A 14,222-nucleotide genomic window follows, 5' to 3' on the forward strand; every position below is an offset into this window, starting at 1 on the left:
GGAGGGGGGTTTTACGTTTTTCTTTTCTTCTGAATTTTTTGTTATTTGATTTTGAATAAACCATAATATAAAATAAATAATTATTATATCATAAAAATCAGTTCAGTTGTTTTAATTCCAATTTAATAAAAATCATTAAACCTGTAACATGGACACAAATCATACTGCTTACTTTAGACAGGCTTTGAGTGTTTTGAATAAAATCTACTGTCTCATGCAAACTAAGTACAACAGTCAATTTAAAAAAGGGCCGCTGCATGGGAATTTCAAGTGCTGGATAGTTTGACAGTTTCTTTCAGACTGAATTATTTGGTTTAATCTAGCAGTGTTCCATGTAAATAAAACATTTTAGTAATAACAAAATTCCCTTTATTCATAACAATGAAAAGATTAGTATGAATATTTTGGGCTGTGACCCAGGATTAAAAGGCATGGTGGACTAAATCACAATGACAAAAGGTTTATTGCTATTAACAGTATTTTTGTCAAAACATTTTTTTTAGAAAGGTTCACAGGGCAGAAGTGCAAGTTCTTAGTGACCCAATTATATTTAGTTCCATTTTAATACATGATCTTCAGAATCTTTATGGATTTATTTGGAATTCGGGATCTCAACTCTCCTGATCTTCATAGTCACTGATTTGATTTTGACAAGTGTGCCATTTTTGGTCCAGGTGTCCCAGTGGATATGTGACTGGGTGGACAAGTCTTGGTCCAGTGGTGAGCCATTCAAATTGGCCTTTCCACACTGGTTAAACCACCATCCAGTGTTGTTCTGGTTCTCACTGCAGCTCTCAACAGCTTTATCAGCAAACGTGCAGAATGGAGAACAACCGTCGTTGTCAACGTCAAAGGTACTGAAAGGGGCCGTATCTTGATTCTGCTCTTGGTCATACCCTCGAAAAGCATCACCTTCAGAGAGAGAGAAAGAGAAAAAGAAAAACAATCCTTGAGCTGTGTTGAAAATACTTTACCTAATTTGCTGTTCCCGGTCAAAAATGGGGACTTTTAAATTGCTTGTAAATCTCTCAATATGATGTATTATCAATGATTCAATTATTTTGTTTTATTTAACAAATTTTGTTGAATAATTTTGTATTTCTTTTTGGAACTGATTGATTATAGGCCTCATTGATTTGAGCTTGAAACAATAGTTTAACAGTAAAGAACCTTCTGTGGAATTGAAAAGTTCCATGGATGTTAAATGTTCTTCACCATCAATGCCAATAAAAAATAACCTTTATTTTTAGGTCAACTACAGGAAACAAACACAGAAAACAGGAACACACACTGTAAAAAATATATTTTCATGACTTGTAATAACTTTTTCTTTTAGTTAACTTAATTCATGTGTATGTCAGATAACATAATATTTTGAGTTTCTGTTGATTAACCAATCTCCTTCATTGTATTAACTCAAATTTTTAATTTCAACCAGGGTACGTTTTTCACTGTGTGTTTAACTCCACTTTTAGACATACACTCATGATCTTCCCTAAGCACTTCCCCTCGGGGAATCCCCACTGCCATTTTGAAGTACATTTAACTTCATCAACTGGATGAGGGCAGTTAATTTGGACAGACACTCGACCTCTAGATTTTGACCAAGGGAGTGGGTCTACTCATATGTACACTATGGACAGATCCATAGACCCCAATGCAGCAAGATTGTGACGTCACAACAGCAACTTAGTGCTTGCACTTAATTTACCCACAAGGGCTTAGGGCTTTCCATTTAAACCGGTTGCAAGGGTTCCACTTGTGCAACGTAAGCAATGACGTACATCCGAGTGAACAAGACGGAGGGAAGTTAGCGAGGGAAGGGCATAAAACTTCTCTCTTCTGCTGAACACAAAAGAACATATTATATATTTTTTTTTTCGTACTAGTGGGGCCCATCAACTATTTGGTTACAGACATTCTCCAAAATATCTTCTTTCGTGTTCAGCAGGGGAAAGAAATTCATACAGATTTGGAACAACTTGAGGCTGAGCAAATGATGACAGAACTTTCATTTTTGGTAGAACTATCCTTTTAAATGCAGCCATAGGACTAAGCTTAAATCATTTAAAAAAAGAGTACCAAAAAGAAACATTTACCTGACATCTACGATCATTCTGTTCCAAAAAGGAATACAAAACCCTGTCTTATTGAAAGAAAACAAGTTGATAAAGAGATTGAATCCAATGTATGGCAATTATAGCTTAACGAGAGACTTATAAGCATTTTCTTTTTTTTTTTTTTACCAGGAGCACCACAAGTGTAACAGTTGAAAAAAAGCTTTACTCAGGCTCAGCCCTAATAATATTTGCAATGAGCTGACCTGCACAACCAGCATATCTGCCAAGGTGTATTGCAAAGAATTTAGTTTCATCCTCGAGCCAGAAATTGTCGTATGAAGCATAGGCTGTGGAATCATCTTGCGAGACCAGGGACACATGCAGCTGGAAACGTGTGTTCCACTGACTCACAATATTGAAGATCTTCCTCAAACCCAACCAGTGTTCACCTTCAAAGACATACAGTATATAAAGTCAATGCCTGTTAATTCATTTATTGATTTACAAATGAACTGACTTATGTACCTGGTAAGTGTCCAAATCCATCCAAGTACTGTGACCACATTCGTTTAAAGTCAGTGAGACCATCGGTCCGTCTCTGTATTACTGTCCATCCCCCTTCCATGTAATCCATCTCACAGAACACCTGCTGGCCAGTTTAAGACACTTAATTCATCAAGTGTAAACATAAAACCATTTTTGATTTGCTTTCTGATTAAAATAACTGTGGTTGGAAAATTTTAAACAAAACTAAAAGGAGGTACTTTCCTCAAATGGAACATCTGTGTTTTCTGGCTGAATTATATAAATTCCACTAGGGATTTTTGGAGACACGACACCTAGCGTCTCTTTGATATCACTGCAGTCTTTCCCTGTGGAATGAAAATGAATTCACCATGAGGATGTGTAAATGATCAATATTTTGCAGAAAGTTTGACAGCATGTTAATCATCTTACCGTGGGATTCCATGGGCTTCACGGAAAATATGTCACTGTTGCTTCTCTGCACATCTGAACTGAGCGTGTTAACTTTGGCCATAAGCTCTATTATCTTAAAAAAAAAAAAGAAAACAGAGCAATATGTTTAAGAAAGCAGAAGAGGATTTTGCGGTTTGGAAGTTTGGAAATTTTTAGAATACCTGGCTTGAGAGAAATTCCAAAGCCTTCTGCTGTTCATCGATGAGATCTCTGATCAGCTTCCTAGTGTTTCTTGTATATGACACCATGGTGTGCTGGAGGTTACCTAAGATACACAAACTGCATAAAACTCTGTGCCTTAATGAGTTGTGAAGCAAAACAGTGAATAGAAAGTGAGATATCAAAGGGCTTACAAAGTAGGATTAAATGTAAAGAGTGGGAAATATATCACTGCACTCACTGTATGCAGAAAAAAATGAAACCTACTGCACAAGGAATGTTTTTCATCACGCATTAGTTTTGCAGTCATTTCACATGGCATAGTGCACTTGTCTTTGCCCGCGTCTCTGTGATAATATTCTTTTTGACCTTGAAGAGAGACGTTCTCAGACCCCTCGGTTAATATAACAGGTTCATTGCGATGAGTACCGCTGGTATTCTGTTAAGACAAACAAAATATACCACACATTATTATATTCACAGTCCATGAAATATTTATATTACATATAATTAATAATATGACATATTCGTGAAAGATGAGCATCATACAAAATATAAATTTGCAGAACTAATAATTTGTACAATATTTGTTAAAATATTTAGAATTATTATTTTTATTATTACATGAAATTGAAGTATCTACAGTTATGTAAGTACCATATGATGTTTTAACAATGTTCATTCATTCTATTATAATAAGACTGAAATACTTCACATTCTAGCAAATATTACAGGTATCCCATTTAATGACAAGGTAAATAAAACTTTAAGATTTAAGGATAACATTCTACATTAATTACAGCTGACAGAACGGAAAAGTTTCCAACACTCACCACAGCTGATGATGCAAGAAGATTCAGAAATAAAGTAATCCAGATCATTTTGATCTTTGTGGCAGTCCCACATGTGAAAATGTGAAGATTCGCACCTTCCAATGAGACAGTTGTCTCCAGTGTTGTCCTGTGCATGGGCTGGACTGCCTCTTTACTTCAGACACACACACAAAAAAGAAAAAAAGAAAAAAAAGAAAAGAAAGAAAACCCCACAAAAAAGACGAAACGCTGGTCTCACCTCAACAAAAAGTGTCCGGACTCCGGACCAATTCTGTTTCATTTGTAAAGCACTGTTGCTTTATTGCACTTTGACAACATCCTGCATTGACTATGAAAACCAGATGGTGAAATGTGAAACGTTGTTTCTGCTGAGGGAATCAGCAGGACCCAGAGCAGCATACGCAAATGCATTCCTTCCAGAAACACTGTGAGATCCTGGACATGACAGAATGAAAACACGCTATATTGCCTTCAAAACACTTGGATTGGCAAAATATGTTTTTCCTTATACTGGGTCATTTGTTGCATCTTCCAAGCTAATTTGTACTGTGACTCCTGTAGATCAACTGGAATGGATGTCACTAACAAACACAAGACAAAGGGTTTGATCCCCATCAATTTAATAAACTGATAGGCTAAATACATAACTGCACATGGGATTTTCACTGTACTCTTGGCATCTATGCAGAGATTCTTGGTCATGGTCAGAAGGGTTTCAATGTCCTTCAGCAAGTGCCCTTCAAGGAACACATCTGTTGGGGATTAGCCTAGACAGTTCCGTTGAGTATGCAATATACAAGGCTACTGTATGACTAAAAGCTTTATGTGGCTGAAAGTCAATTAGAATAGGTTTAGCTTACTTTGTGTATTGCATAGAAAGAAAGATTATCAATAAAACCGGGCTGAGTGTTTATGTTCATGTTGAATATATTAGGCTACTATAATAAATAACAAAAGAAGATACTGGGGCTAGTCACACTTTTTACTGAATATTTCTCAGTCAATATTTTTTCAGGATGTGTTTATTAGGCCTATTAAAAGGCAAAGTCTACTAAACTAAACTACTTTTTTTGTATTGCTGAGACCAAGAACATGAACACAGTGAGATCATGCAGAAAAAAATAATCAGAAACATAGCTAAATAAATAAAGGTTCTGTCACATGTCTGTCCTGTCTTGTTCTGCACTTGGGTGTCTGTTATGTTGAGCCATGTGCTTGTGTTATTGTTAGCCCCGCCCTACTTGTTATCTGATTATTGTTTGAGTTCTCCCACCTGTTCCCCCTGATTAGTTTCCCTTTATTAGTTCCCTCTTGTTTGCAGTCTGTGTGGATCGTTGTCTCTGTTTTCCCCATGTTATGTTCTCGAGTTTTGGACTGTCTTGTTTTCCCCCACGAGGGAGTTTTTGTTTATGTTCTGTTCTTGTTTATGTTTTGTTCTAGTTTATTTTTTTAAATAAATTCCTTACCTGCAATTTGAATCCTCGCTTCCCTTGTCTACCATGACAGAACGATCCACCAGAATGAGAATTCAGCAGAAGGATTCCTGCCCTCACCTTAGGCGCATCATGAGAGTCAGCAACTTGGTTTCTCTCCGACAGCAGGGGACCAGGATGAAGGATTTCGCCCTGAAGTTCAGCGCGACAGCAGAGGGACTCGGGCTTGGGGATTTAGTCCTTAAGGACTTATTTAATGTTTGTTTGGACGATCCCTTGCCTCGATGGGAGATGAAGGGGCTGGAGATTTTAGACTTTCCGGGGTTCACTAAGTATCTCCACCATCGTGCTCGGTGGGATACATCGGACCCGCCTGCATCCCCGCTGCCCAGCCCAGAGAATGCATCACCGCTGCCCAGCCCAGAGAATGCATCGCCGCTGCCCAGCCCAGAGAATGCATCGCCGCTGCCCAGCCCAGAGAATGCATCGCCGCTGCCCAGCCCAGAGAATGCATCGCCGCTGCCCAGCCCAGAGAATGCATCGCCGCTGCCCAGCCCAGAGAATGCATCGCCGCTGCCCAGCCCAGAGAATGCATCGCCGCTGCCCAGCCCAGAGAATGCATCGCCGCTGCCCAGCCCAGAGAATGCATCGCCGCTGCCCAGCCCAGAGAATGCATCGCCGCTGCCCAGCCCAGAGAATGCATCGCCGCTGCCCAGCCCAGAGAATGCATCGCCGCTGCCCAGCCCAGAGAATGCATCGCCGCTGCCCAGCCCAGAGAATGCATCGCCGCTGCCCAGCCCAGAGAATGCATCGCCGCTGCCTAGCCCAGAGCTCCATCCACCATTAATTCCGTCCAGACCTGAACCTGCACCTCACCATCGAAGACGGCGGAGGAGGAGGAAGACCTCCGGCCTCCCCAATGTCCCGGAGGATTCCGTTGCGGAGCAGCCAGAGACTGTTCACGTCACGTCTGCCCAGCCAGAGACTGTTCACGTCACGTCTGCCCAGCCAGAGACGGTTCACGTCACGTCTGCCCAGCCAGAGACTGTTCACGTCACGTCTGCCCAGTCAGAGACTGTTCATGTCAAGTCTGCCGAGCCGGTGTCTTCGGACAGGATGGCCGCCGCCGAGGGTGTTCCCGTCACATCTGCTGAGCCTGTGTCTTCGGACAAGATGGCCACCACTGAACCTGTTCACGTTACGCCTGTAGAGCCTGTGTCTTCGGACAAGAAGGTCACTACCAAGACTGGGTCTTCGGACAAGATGGCCGCCGTCGAGCCTGTGTCTGGGCCGGTGGTGTCTGTTCCTGAGCCTGAGCCCTCAGTGACCGCGACACTGGCCATTATGGCCACAGCCATGTGGTGTGTGTGGGCTACACACACACTTGAGCCGGTGATGTCTGTTCCTGTTCCTGAGCCGGAGCCAGCGTCTGTCCCTGAGCCGGAGCCCGCGTCTGTCCCTGAGCCGGAGCCCGCGTCTGTCCCTGAGCCGGAGCCCGCGTCTGTCCCTGAGCCGGAGCCCGCGTCTGTCCCTGAGCCGGAGCCCGCGTCTGTCCCTGAGCCGGAGCCCGCGTCTGTCCCTGAGCCGGAGCCCGCGTCTGTCCCTGAGCCGGAGCCCGCGTCTGTCCCTGAGCCGGAGCCCGCGTCTGTCCCTGAGCCGGAGCCCGCGTCTGTCCCTGAGCCGGAGCCCGCGTCTGTCCCTGAGCCGGAGCCCGCGTCTGTCCCTGAGCCGGAGCCCGCGTCTGTCCCTGAGCCGGAGCCCGCGTCTGTCCCTGAGCCGGAGCCCGCGTCTGTCCCTGAGCCGGAGCCCGCGTCTGTCCCTGAGCCGGAGCCCGCGTCTGTCCCTGAGCCGGAGCCCGCGTCTGTCCCTGAGCCGGAGCCCGCGTCTGTCCCTGAGCCGGAGCCCGCGTCTGTCCCTGAGCCGGAGCCCGCGTCTGTCCCTGAGCCGGAGCCCGCGTCTGTCCCTGAGCCGGAGCCCGCGTCTGTCCCTGAGCCGGAGCCCGCGTCTGTCCCTGAGCCGGAGCCCGCGTCTGTCCCTGAGCCGGAGCCCGCGTCTGTCCCTGAGCCGGAGCCCGCGTCTGTCCCTGAGCCGGAGCCCGCGTCTGTCCCTGAGCCGGAGCCCGCGTCTGTCCCTGAGCCGGAGCCCGCGTCTGTCCCTGAGCCGGAGCCCGCGTCTGTCCCTGAGCCGGAGCCCGCGTCTGTCCCTGAGCCGGAGCCCGCGTCTGTCCCTGAGCCGGAGCCCGCGTCTGTCCCTGAGCCGGAGCCCGCGTCTGTCCCTGAGCCGGAGCCCGCGTCTGTCCCTGAGCCGGAGCCCGCGTCTGTCCCTGAGCCGGAGCCCGCGTCTGTCCCTGAGCCGGAGCCCGCGTCTGTCCCTGAGCCGGAGCCCGCGTCTGTCCCTGAGCCGGAGCCCGCGTCTGTCCCTGAGCCGGAGCCCGCGTCTGTTCCTGAGCCGGAGCCAGTGTCTGTTCCTGAGCCGGAGCCAGTGTCTGTTCCAGTGTCTGTTCCTGAACAGGAGTCAGTGTCTGTTCCAGTGTCTGTTCCAGTGTCTGTTCCTGAACAGGAGTCAGTGTCTGTTCCAGTGTCTGTTCCAGTGTCTGTTCCAGTGTCTGTTCCAGTGTCTGTTCCAGTGTCTGTTCCAGTGTCTGTTCCAGTGTCTGTGTCTGTTCTTGTGTCTGTTCCTGTGCCTGTTCTGGTGCCTGTTCTTGTGTCTATGTCCGTTCCTGGGCCGGTGGTGTCTGAGTCGGAGCCGGTGGGACTAGTTCCAGTGCCTGAGCCAGTGATGCCAATTCCAGTGCCTGAGCCGGTGGTGCCAGTTCCAGGGCCTGAGCCGGTGGTGCCAGTCCCAGTGCCTGAGCCGGTGGTGTTTGTTCCAGTTCCTGCGCCGTGGCCGCCCAAGGGGTCTTCTCCGCCCTGGCCGCCCGAGGGGTCTTCTCCGCCCTGGCCGCCCGAGGGGTCTTCACCGCCCTGGCCGGCCGAGGGGTCTTCACCGCCGTGGCCGCCCGAGGGGTCTTCTCCGCCCTGGCCGCCCGAGGGGTCTTCACCACCGTGGCCGCCCGAGGGGTCTTCTCCGCCCTGGCCGCCCGAGGGAAAGCCTCCGCCCTGGCCGCCCGAAGGAGAGTCTCCGACCTGGCCGCCCGAGGGAGAGTCTCCGCCCTGGCCGCCCGAGGGAAAGTCTCCGCCCTGGCCGCCCGAGGGAAAGTCTCCGCCCTGGCCGCCCGAGGGAAAGTCTCCGCCCTGGCCGCCCGAGGGAAAGTCTCCGCCCTGGCCGCCCGAGGGAAAGTCTCCGCCCTGGCCGCCCGAGGGAAAGTCTCCGCCCTGGCCGCCCGAGGGAAAGTCTCCGCCCTGGCCGCCCGAGGGAAAGTCTCCGCCCTGGCCGCCCGATGGACAATCTGCTCCACCCTGGTCGCCCGATGGACAGTTTGTTTCTCCCGTCCCGCCCTGGTTTGTCTCTTCCGTCCCGCCCTGGTTTGTCTCTTCCGTCCCGCCCTGGTCTGTCCCTCCCGTCCCGCCCTGGTCTGTTCCTCCAGTCCCGCCCTGGTCTGTTCCTCCAGTCCCGCCCTGGTCTGTTCCTCCAGTCCCGCCCTGGCCTGTCCCTCCCGTCCCGCCCTGGTCTGTCCCCCCCGTTCTAGTGGAGTGTCTGGAAGCCACTCCTTAAGGAGGGGGTTATGTCACATGTCTGTCCTGTCTTGTTCTGCACTTGGGTGTCTGTTATGTTGAGCCATGTGCTTGTGTTATTGTTAGCCCCGCCCTACTTGTTATCTGATTATTGTTTGAGTTCTCCCACCTGTTCCCCCTGATTAGTTTCCCTTTATTAGTTCCCTCTTGTTTGCAGTCTGTGTGGATCGTTGTCTCTGTTTTCCCCATGTTATGTTCTCGAGTTTTGGACTGTCTTGTTTTCCCCCACGAGGGAGTTTTTGTTTATGTTCTGTTCTTGTTTATGTTTTGTTCTAGTTTATTTTTTTAAATAAATTCCTTACCTGCAATTTGAATCCTCGCTTCCCTTGTCTACCATGACAGGTTCGTGAATAAAGAGGAGTTTTAATTAACATTAACATTTTCACATGAAAAGCAAAGCAAATTGTTGGCTTAACGTTCAACGTTAGCTTTCTTATTAGCAGGTGACGTTCAAGTATATTTCGTTTTTTTTTTTTTTTTTTTTTTTTTTACAAGTTTACGGTTTGACGGTTTTCATTTGTGTAGGAAAATAATTCAATAGTTAATAAGACATTTTACGACATCTGTTGAGACGTCTGGCAAAACGTGTCGATTTTCCTTTTTTCCCCTCCTTCAGTAACGTTAGTCTTCTTCATATTTTGAGCTCGACGTTTTAGTCGTCACGGTAACCCGTGGACAACAAACAGCATGGCGGAAGAGAAACTTTCATTCGAACAAACGTTCACCTTTAATCTGCTTTCCAACAAAAAGTTTACGTTTCAGCAAGATCCTAAGATATCAAGACTCCTGATGAAATGGTAAGAATATGCTCTGTAGGTACAATTTCACTGAATTCACTGACAATCATGAGTTACCGGTGAGGAACAAAAGGCACATCGTTCAATGAATAGTTTTCAAAATGGTTTACATGTGCTGAAAAGAAACGGATGAAATTGTGAAAAAATTATGCATAAACGTCTAACTTTACATCCATAAAACACCTGCTTCTAAATAGAAATGTGCAGATTAGTATTGAACTGAAACTGACTTGTGGTGCTGTAGGCTTCATTTAAAACAAAGAGCAGAACATTTCTCTCCAACAAATCACAAATAAATAAGAGCTGAGCATTAGGCTAAATAAAAATGCCATGGAAAATAAAAAAACAAAGCAACATTATAAAACAATAAAATGCAAAGATATAAATAGATACTTAAATACCTCAAATTAAATCAGCTCTTCGAATTAGGCTACATCAGATAGCTTACAAAATGCAAACCCCTGGAGCAAATGGACATATCTCACAAAACATCTATTTTACATCTGCAGCTTACTGTTATACTATACTGTACTATAAGAGCTGCATATTTAAATTTAAATAACGATAGTCATCATGTGAAAAGACACACTTTTGAATTCTGTGGTTTTACATATCAGGACATAGCGGGCCTAATAAAAAATCATCTGGTCCTTGGCAGGTCACACCCTCATGTCATTCCAAACCTTTCATTCATCTTTGAAATACAAATTAAGATATATTACACGGAGGCACCGGCGCGTGAACTGGAGCTTGTCTCATAAATGAACTGAAACTCAGCATACTTGCCTCACAGACCTGAGAAATAGGCCTATATCTATTGTCTACAGAAAGCTTGAAATCTCTACTTTTAAACAGAACAATTAAAAACGAAACAAAACTATGCAGTCCATATGAAATGTGCATTTCTCTCTGGCGCGATTTTCACTACTGCGAAGATCGCGCGAGTCAGCACCGTCAACTTCATCTTTGCAGCCGACACAGAAAACACTTGTTTAATAAACAATTAAAATGTCTCATTTCATAATCATTAGCCTACTTTTGCCGGTTCTTTGTGACAGCTTTTAGGTGCTTTATTGGCAGTGCCACCCACATGTTACATGAATGTTATAGCTTTGGCTATTTATTTATTTTACTTAGGTATTAATATATTAATATTCCAAAATCAACCCCCATAAAATCTGGTGACAAACCCAAGTATGTAGCTGTAAAGTTTTTTGCATTTGACCTTTTTTGCATTTGACCGTCAGACGGCGGGTTTTTATGAACATGTCACTAGATATTTCTAGGTAGTTTCCCGTCGAGAAGTTCCATGGTTTACTAAAGTTATATGGTACTGAAGATTAAAAAGTTTAGTGTATTTTAAGAATTAATTAAAAATAATTTAATACTCTTCTTTTAGAATATCTTTTGGGAAATGCAATAATGCAGTACAATTACAAAAATTACAGTAAAAATTACATAATTCATTTTACTATATTCTCTATCAAATATTGGTGAATCACCAATTCTAAAAGAATAATTTTGGTCCACTTGAGCTGTGCAATATTTTCTGTCTTTAAAAATTATGTTTCCATTTGCCTTTTAGGTCCATGTTGGGTCGAATTACCACACAGGCCTTCAATTTTGACCAATTTTTTCAGCCTTATAGGAGCAATGACTTTGCCTGGGTAAATATTCACACAATAATTTCATCTTTCAATGTCACAGCAACTTTAAATAGTGTTTGCTAATATATATATAAGTTTGTTTTATAGAATTTCTTTCAAGATCCCTGCGTGAAGAACAATTTAAAGATACTTGATTCCTCTGGATCATGGTCACTGCTGGGTATGTTAATGTCAAATGATAAGGCATATTGCTATTGTATTACATTAACAATGTTTTATATGATCTCCTTTCATAGAGGCTGATAATGGCTTATTTTTTACCCATTCACAGGTAGAGACATCACACATGTAAATGTTGAAGTTGTTCCATGCACAAAAGTGTCAGTGGACATATTCGATCCGATTTACTCAAATGGAATTTTGCGTCCTTCCGGCCACATTGTCAAATGTTACCATGAAATATACCCTGACTTTGATGAGTTACGGATGGTATGGATTATTTTATGGTGCTCTCAAACAGCTGAATTTTATATCTAAATGTTTGTTTGAACTTTGATATCTGTTGTTTGACATGCTTTCTGACAGCTTTTGCTTGAAGAAGACTCTGACAATTATCATATAATCAGTCCAAGTGATCGGAAGGAGTTTTTGTTCAGACTGTTCAAGCATATGGTCTTAGGGGGTGAACTTTGCCAATATGAGGATGTCATTGATCCTTATACTGAGACAGCAAAAATGATGTACAAAGACTTGGTCAGGTGAGAATTTTATGTTGCATTCTTATATTTCATTCACATTAATGTGGGACCAAAAAAAGAAGACTTGAATACACAGTAATGTGTATTCAAATATTTAAAGGGGTATATATATATATATATAAAGGGGACAAATATTTAAAGGGGTATATATATATATATATATATATATATATATATATATATATATATATATATATGTGTGTGTGTGTGTGTGTGTGTGTGTGTGTCTGTGTGTGTGTGTGTAAACACCTGATTCATGTGTTTTTCACAGCGTTCAGAAGGATTCAGATACAAAAGAGATCAGTGTGGTCACAACAATCTTGAAAGTTTCTGCTCATGTATGTACCTTAACTTACTTCTTGTGCATCATTATCCTTAACGGTGCACTTAGTGTTTTTTCTTTATTAATGTTGACATTGCTGTTTTTGTTTATTAGGATCACAGTGGACTGTGCTACCCATCTGCAAGAGAAAATGAGCAGACATTTGCTTACCTATGTATTGATCCATTTAAAAGACATGTGTATGTTCTATACCATTCATTTGGTACAGGGGACTTTTCAGGAAACCAAGTGCCCTCGATCTAGGTCTACATAAAAACACTGAGATATTATTTTTTAGGAAATACACATTTTCCATCTATTACCCTTATTTTATTAGTGGTGTAAGAACATTTATTAAATGAATAGATCAACCTAAATGAACATTTTATCACTCATAGCTTTATGCATTCATTAACTCATAACATAACTCTCATATTGTTCCAAGAACAAGAATATAGTTTAGCATTTCTGTAAAAAGATTTTAGGTTTGAAACATGGGAAGTGTTGAATTTACTTCAAGTGATTATTTTATAAAGGCTGCCTTTTATGTGATATATTAAAAATCCTCTTTTCTTTATAAGTTAATTGTACATTTAACTCTGAGTAATGGTGGTGCCCCCACTCTACATGATTATTTACACTGGAATTTCCTTATAACTTACTGACATGTGTATTGATTACCACCATGCGGTTGTAGAGGTTTCAGTCATAATGCAACCTTATGACCTGTAATCTCTACACTTTGCCATTATAAGTCCTTGTTTCTGTCCTTAATGTATATGTTTTTATAATAGTTTTAATAATAAAACTCATCAATCGCCATCCCATTTCTTATTAGGGAGATGAGAGGGTCTAATCGATATTTTAGATTACACTAGAAACTTAATTGTAATTTAATTCATTAAAATGATATTTCTTTTTTTACCATCATTCATTAAAAAGTTATATCATCATCAGGCACATATTAGTTGACACAACACTTCATGTTTTAATTTAATTAAACAACATACAATATAACACAATATTTATAATTAAATTAATCATTTTGTCCTTATTCATAAAGTACACAATATCAGCGTCATATCATATGCATACGTGCAGTTATAATAGTCATTACAATTCAAGTCTTATCATAACTGGTAAAACCTGAAAGCCAAAGAAAGAAAACATCGGTATTTTTTACTTTCTTTTAGACAATATACAATATAACTCAATATTAACGAAATATTATGGTAATGTCGTAAATGAGTCCTGCCTGTCGCGATATTACCTTCTCTGCCTTCCCTTATAAAATAAAAATTTTCATCATAGTAAAATCTACATATCGTTCCCAACAAAAGTATTGATAAGGTGTTTCCTCACAAAAGCGGTTTAGTGAAGCATCCACTCCATTGAAATCCATTCATAAAAAACGGCTCTGCTCTCCTTTCCTTTGTGTCACAACTCGATCCGTACTGTACTGTACTGTACCAAAGAGTATAGAAGTTCTTTGACTGTACCCTGCGTACATAGACAGTAAAAGAAAGCCTGCGTACCAGTGTTAGCATTAGCCGTTACACTTTTTTGGCCCCGCCCCCTTTCAGTGCTGCGCTCGTTCTCTT

The 14,222-nt window shown here is 43.0% G+C and overlaps 2 protein-coding genes across 2 annotated transcripts; one reads left to right on the top strand and one right to left on the bottom strand.

The window, feature by feature from the left end:
- Positions 1–350: 350 nt before the first annotated feature.
- angptl5 (angiopoietin-like 5) lies at positions 351–14,172 on the bottom strand. Its single transcript, XM_081390052.1, has 10 exons — positions 13,984–14,172; positions 12,656–12,760; positions 4,031–4,184; positions 3,465–3,636; positions 3,200–3,303; positions 3,018–3,111; positions 2,828–2,932; positions 2,586–2,705; positions 2,324–2,509; positions 351–912 (listed from the first exon to the last, which is right to left on the bottom strand). Exons 1-10 carry the CDS (start codon positions 14,166–14,168, stop codon positions 593–595), a joined length of 1,545 nt encoding a protein of 514 aa, XP_081246178.1. The 5' UTR covers positions 14,169–14,172; the 3' UTR covers positions 351–592.
- On the top strand, positions 9,708–13,442 carry cfap300 (cilia and flagella associated protein 300). Its single transcript, XM_081390053.1, has 7 exons — positions 9,708–9,934; positions 11,520–11,601; positions 11,689–11,761; positions 11,873–12,030; positions 12,127–12,299; positions 12,571–12,637; positions 12,736–13,442. Exons 1-7 carry the CDS (start codon positions 9,825–9,827, stop codon positions 12,883–12,885), a joined length of 813 nt encoding a protein of 270 aa, XP_081246179.1. The 5' UTR covers positions 9,708–9,824; the 3' UTR covers positions 12,886–13,442.
- Positions 14,173–14,222: the final 50 nt, after the last annotated feature.

The sequence above is a fragment of the Scardinius erythrophthalmus genome (assembly GCF_964197995.2).
Source record: "Scardinius erythrophthalmus genome assembly, chromosome: 17".
NCBI lineage: Eukaryota > Metazoa > Chordata > Actinopteri > Cypriniformes > Leuciscidae > Scardinius > Scardinius erythrophthalmus.

Coding starts and splice junctions, on each gene's coding strand:
- cfap300 (XM_081390053.1), top strand. CDS start 9,825: ATGGCGGAAGAGAAACTTTCATTCGAACAAACGTTCACCTTTAATCTG. Junction 11,762..11,872: donor TGGATCATGGTCACTGCTGG/GTATGTTAATGT, acceptor ACCCATTCACAG/GTAGAGACATCACACATGTA. Junction 12,300..12,570: donor ATGTACAAAGACTTGGTCAG/GTGAGAATTTTA, acceptor TGTTTTTCACAG/CGTTCAGAAGGATTCAGATA.
- angptl5 (XM_081390052.1), bottom strand. CDS start 14,168: ATGCTAACACTGGTACGCAGGCTTTCTTTTACTGTCTATGTACGCAGG. Junction 2,933..3,017: donor GAAGCCCATGGAATCCCACG/GTAAGATGATTA, acceptor TTCATTCCACAG/GGAAAGACTGCAGTGATATC. Junction 913..2,323: donor CAGATATGCTGGTTGTGCAG/GTCAGCTCATTG, acceptor CTCTCTCTGAAG/GTGATGCTTTTCGAGGGTAT.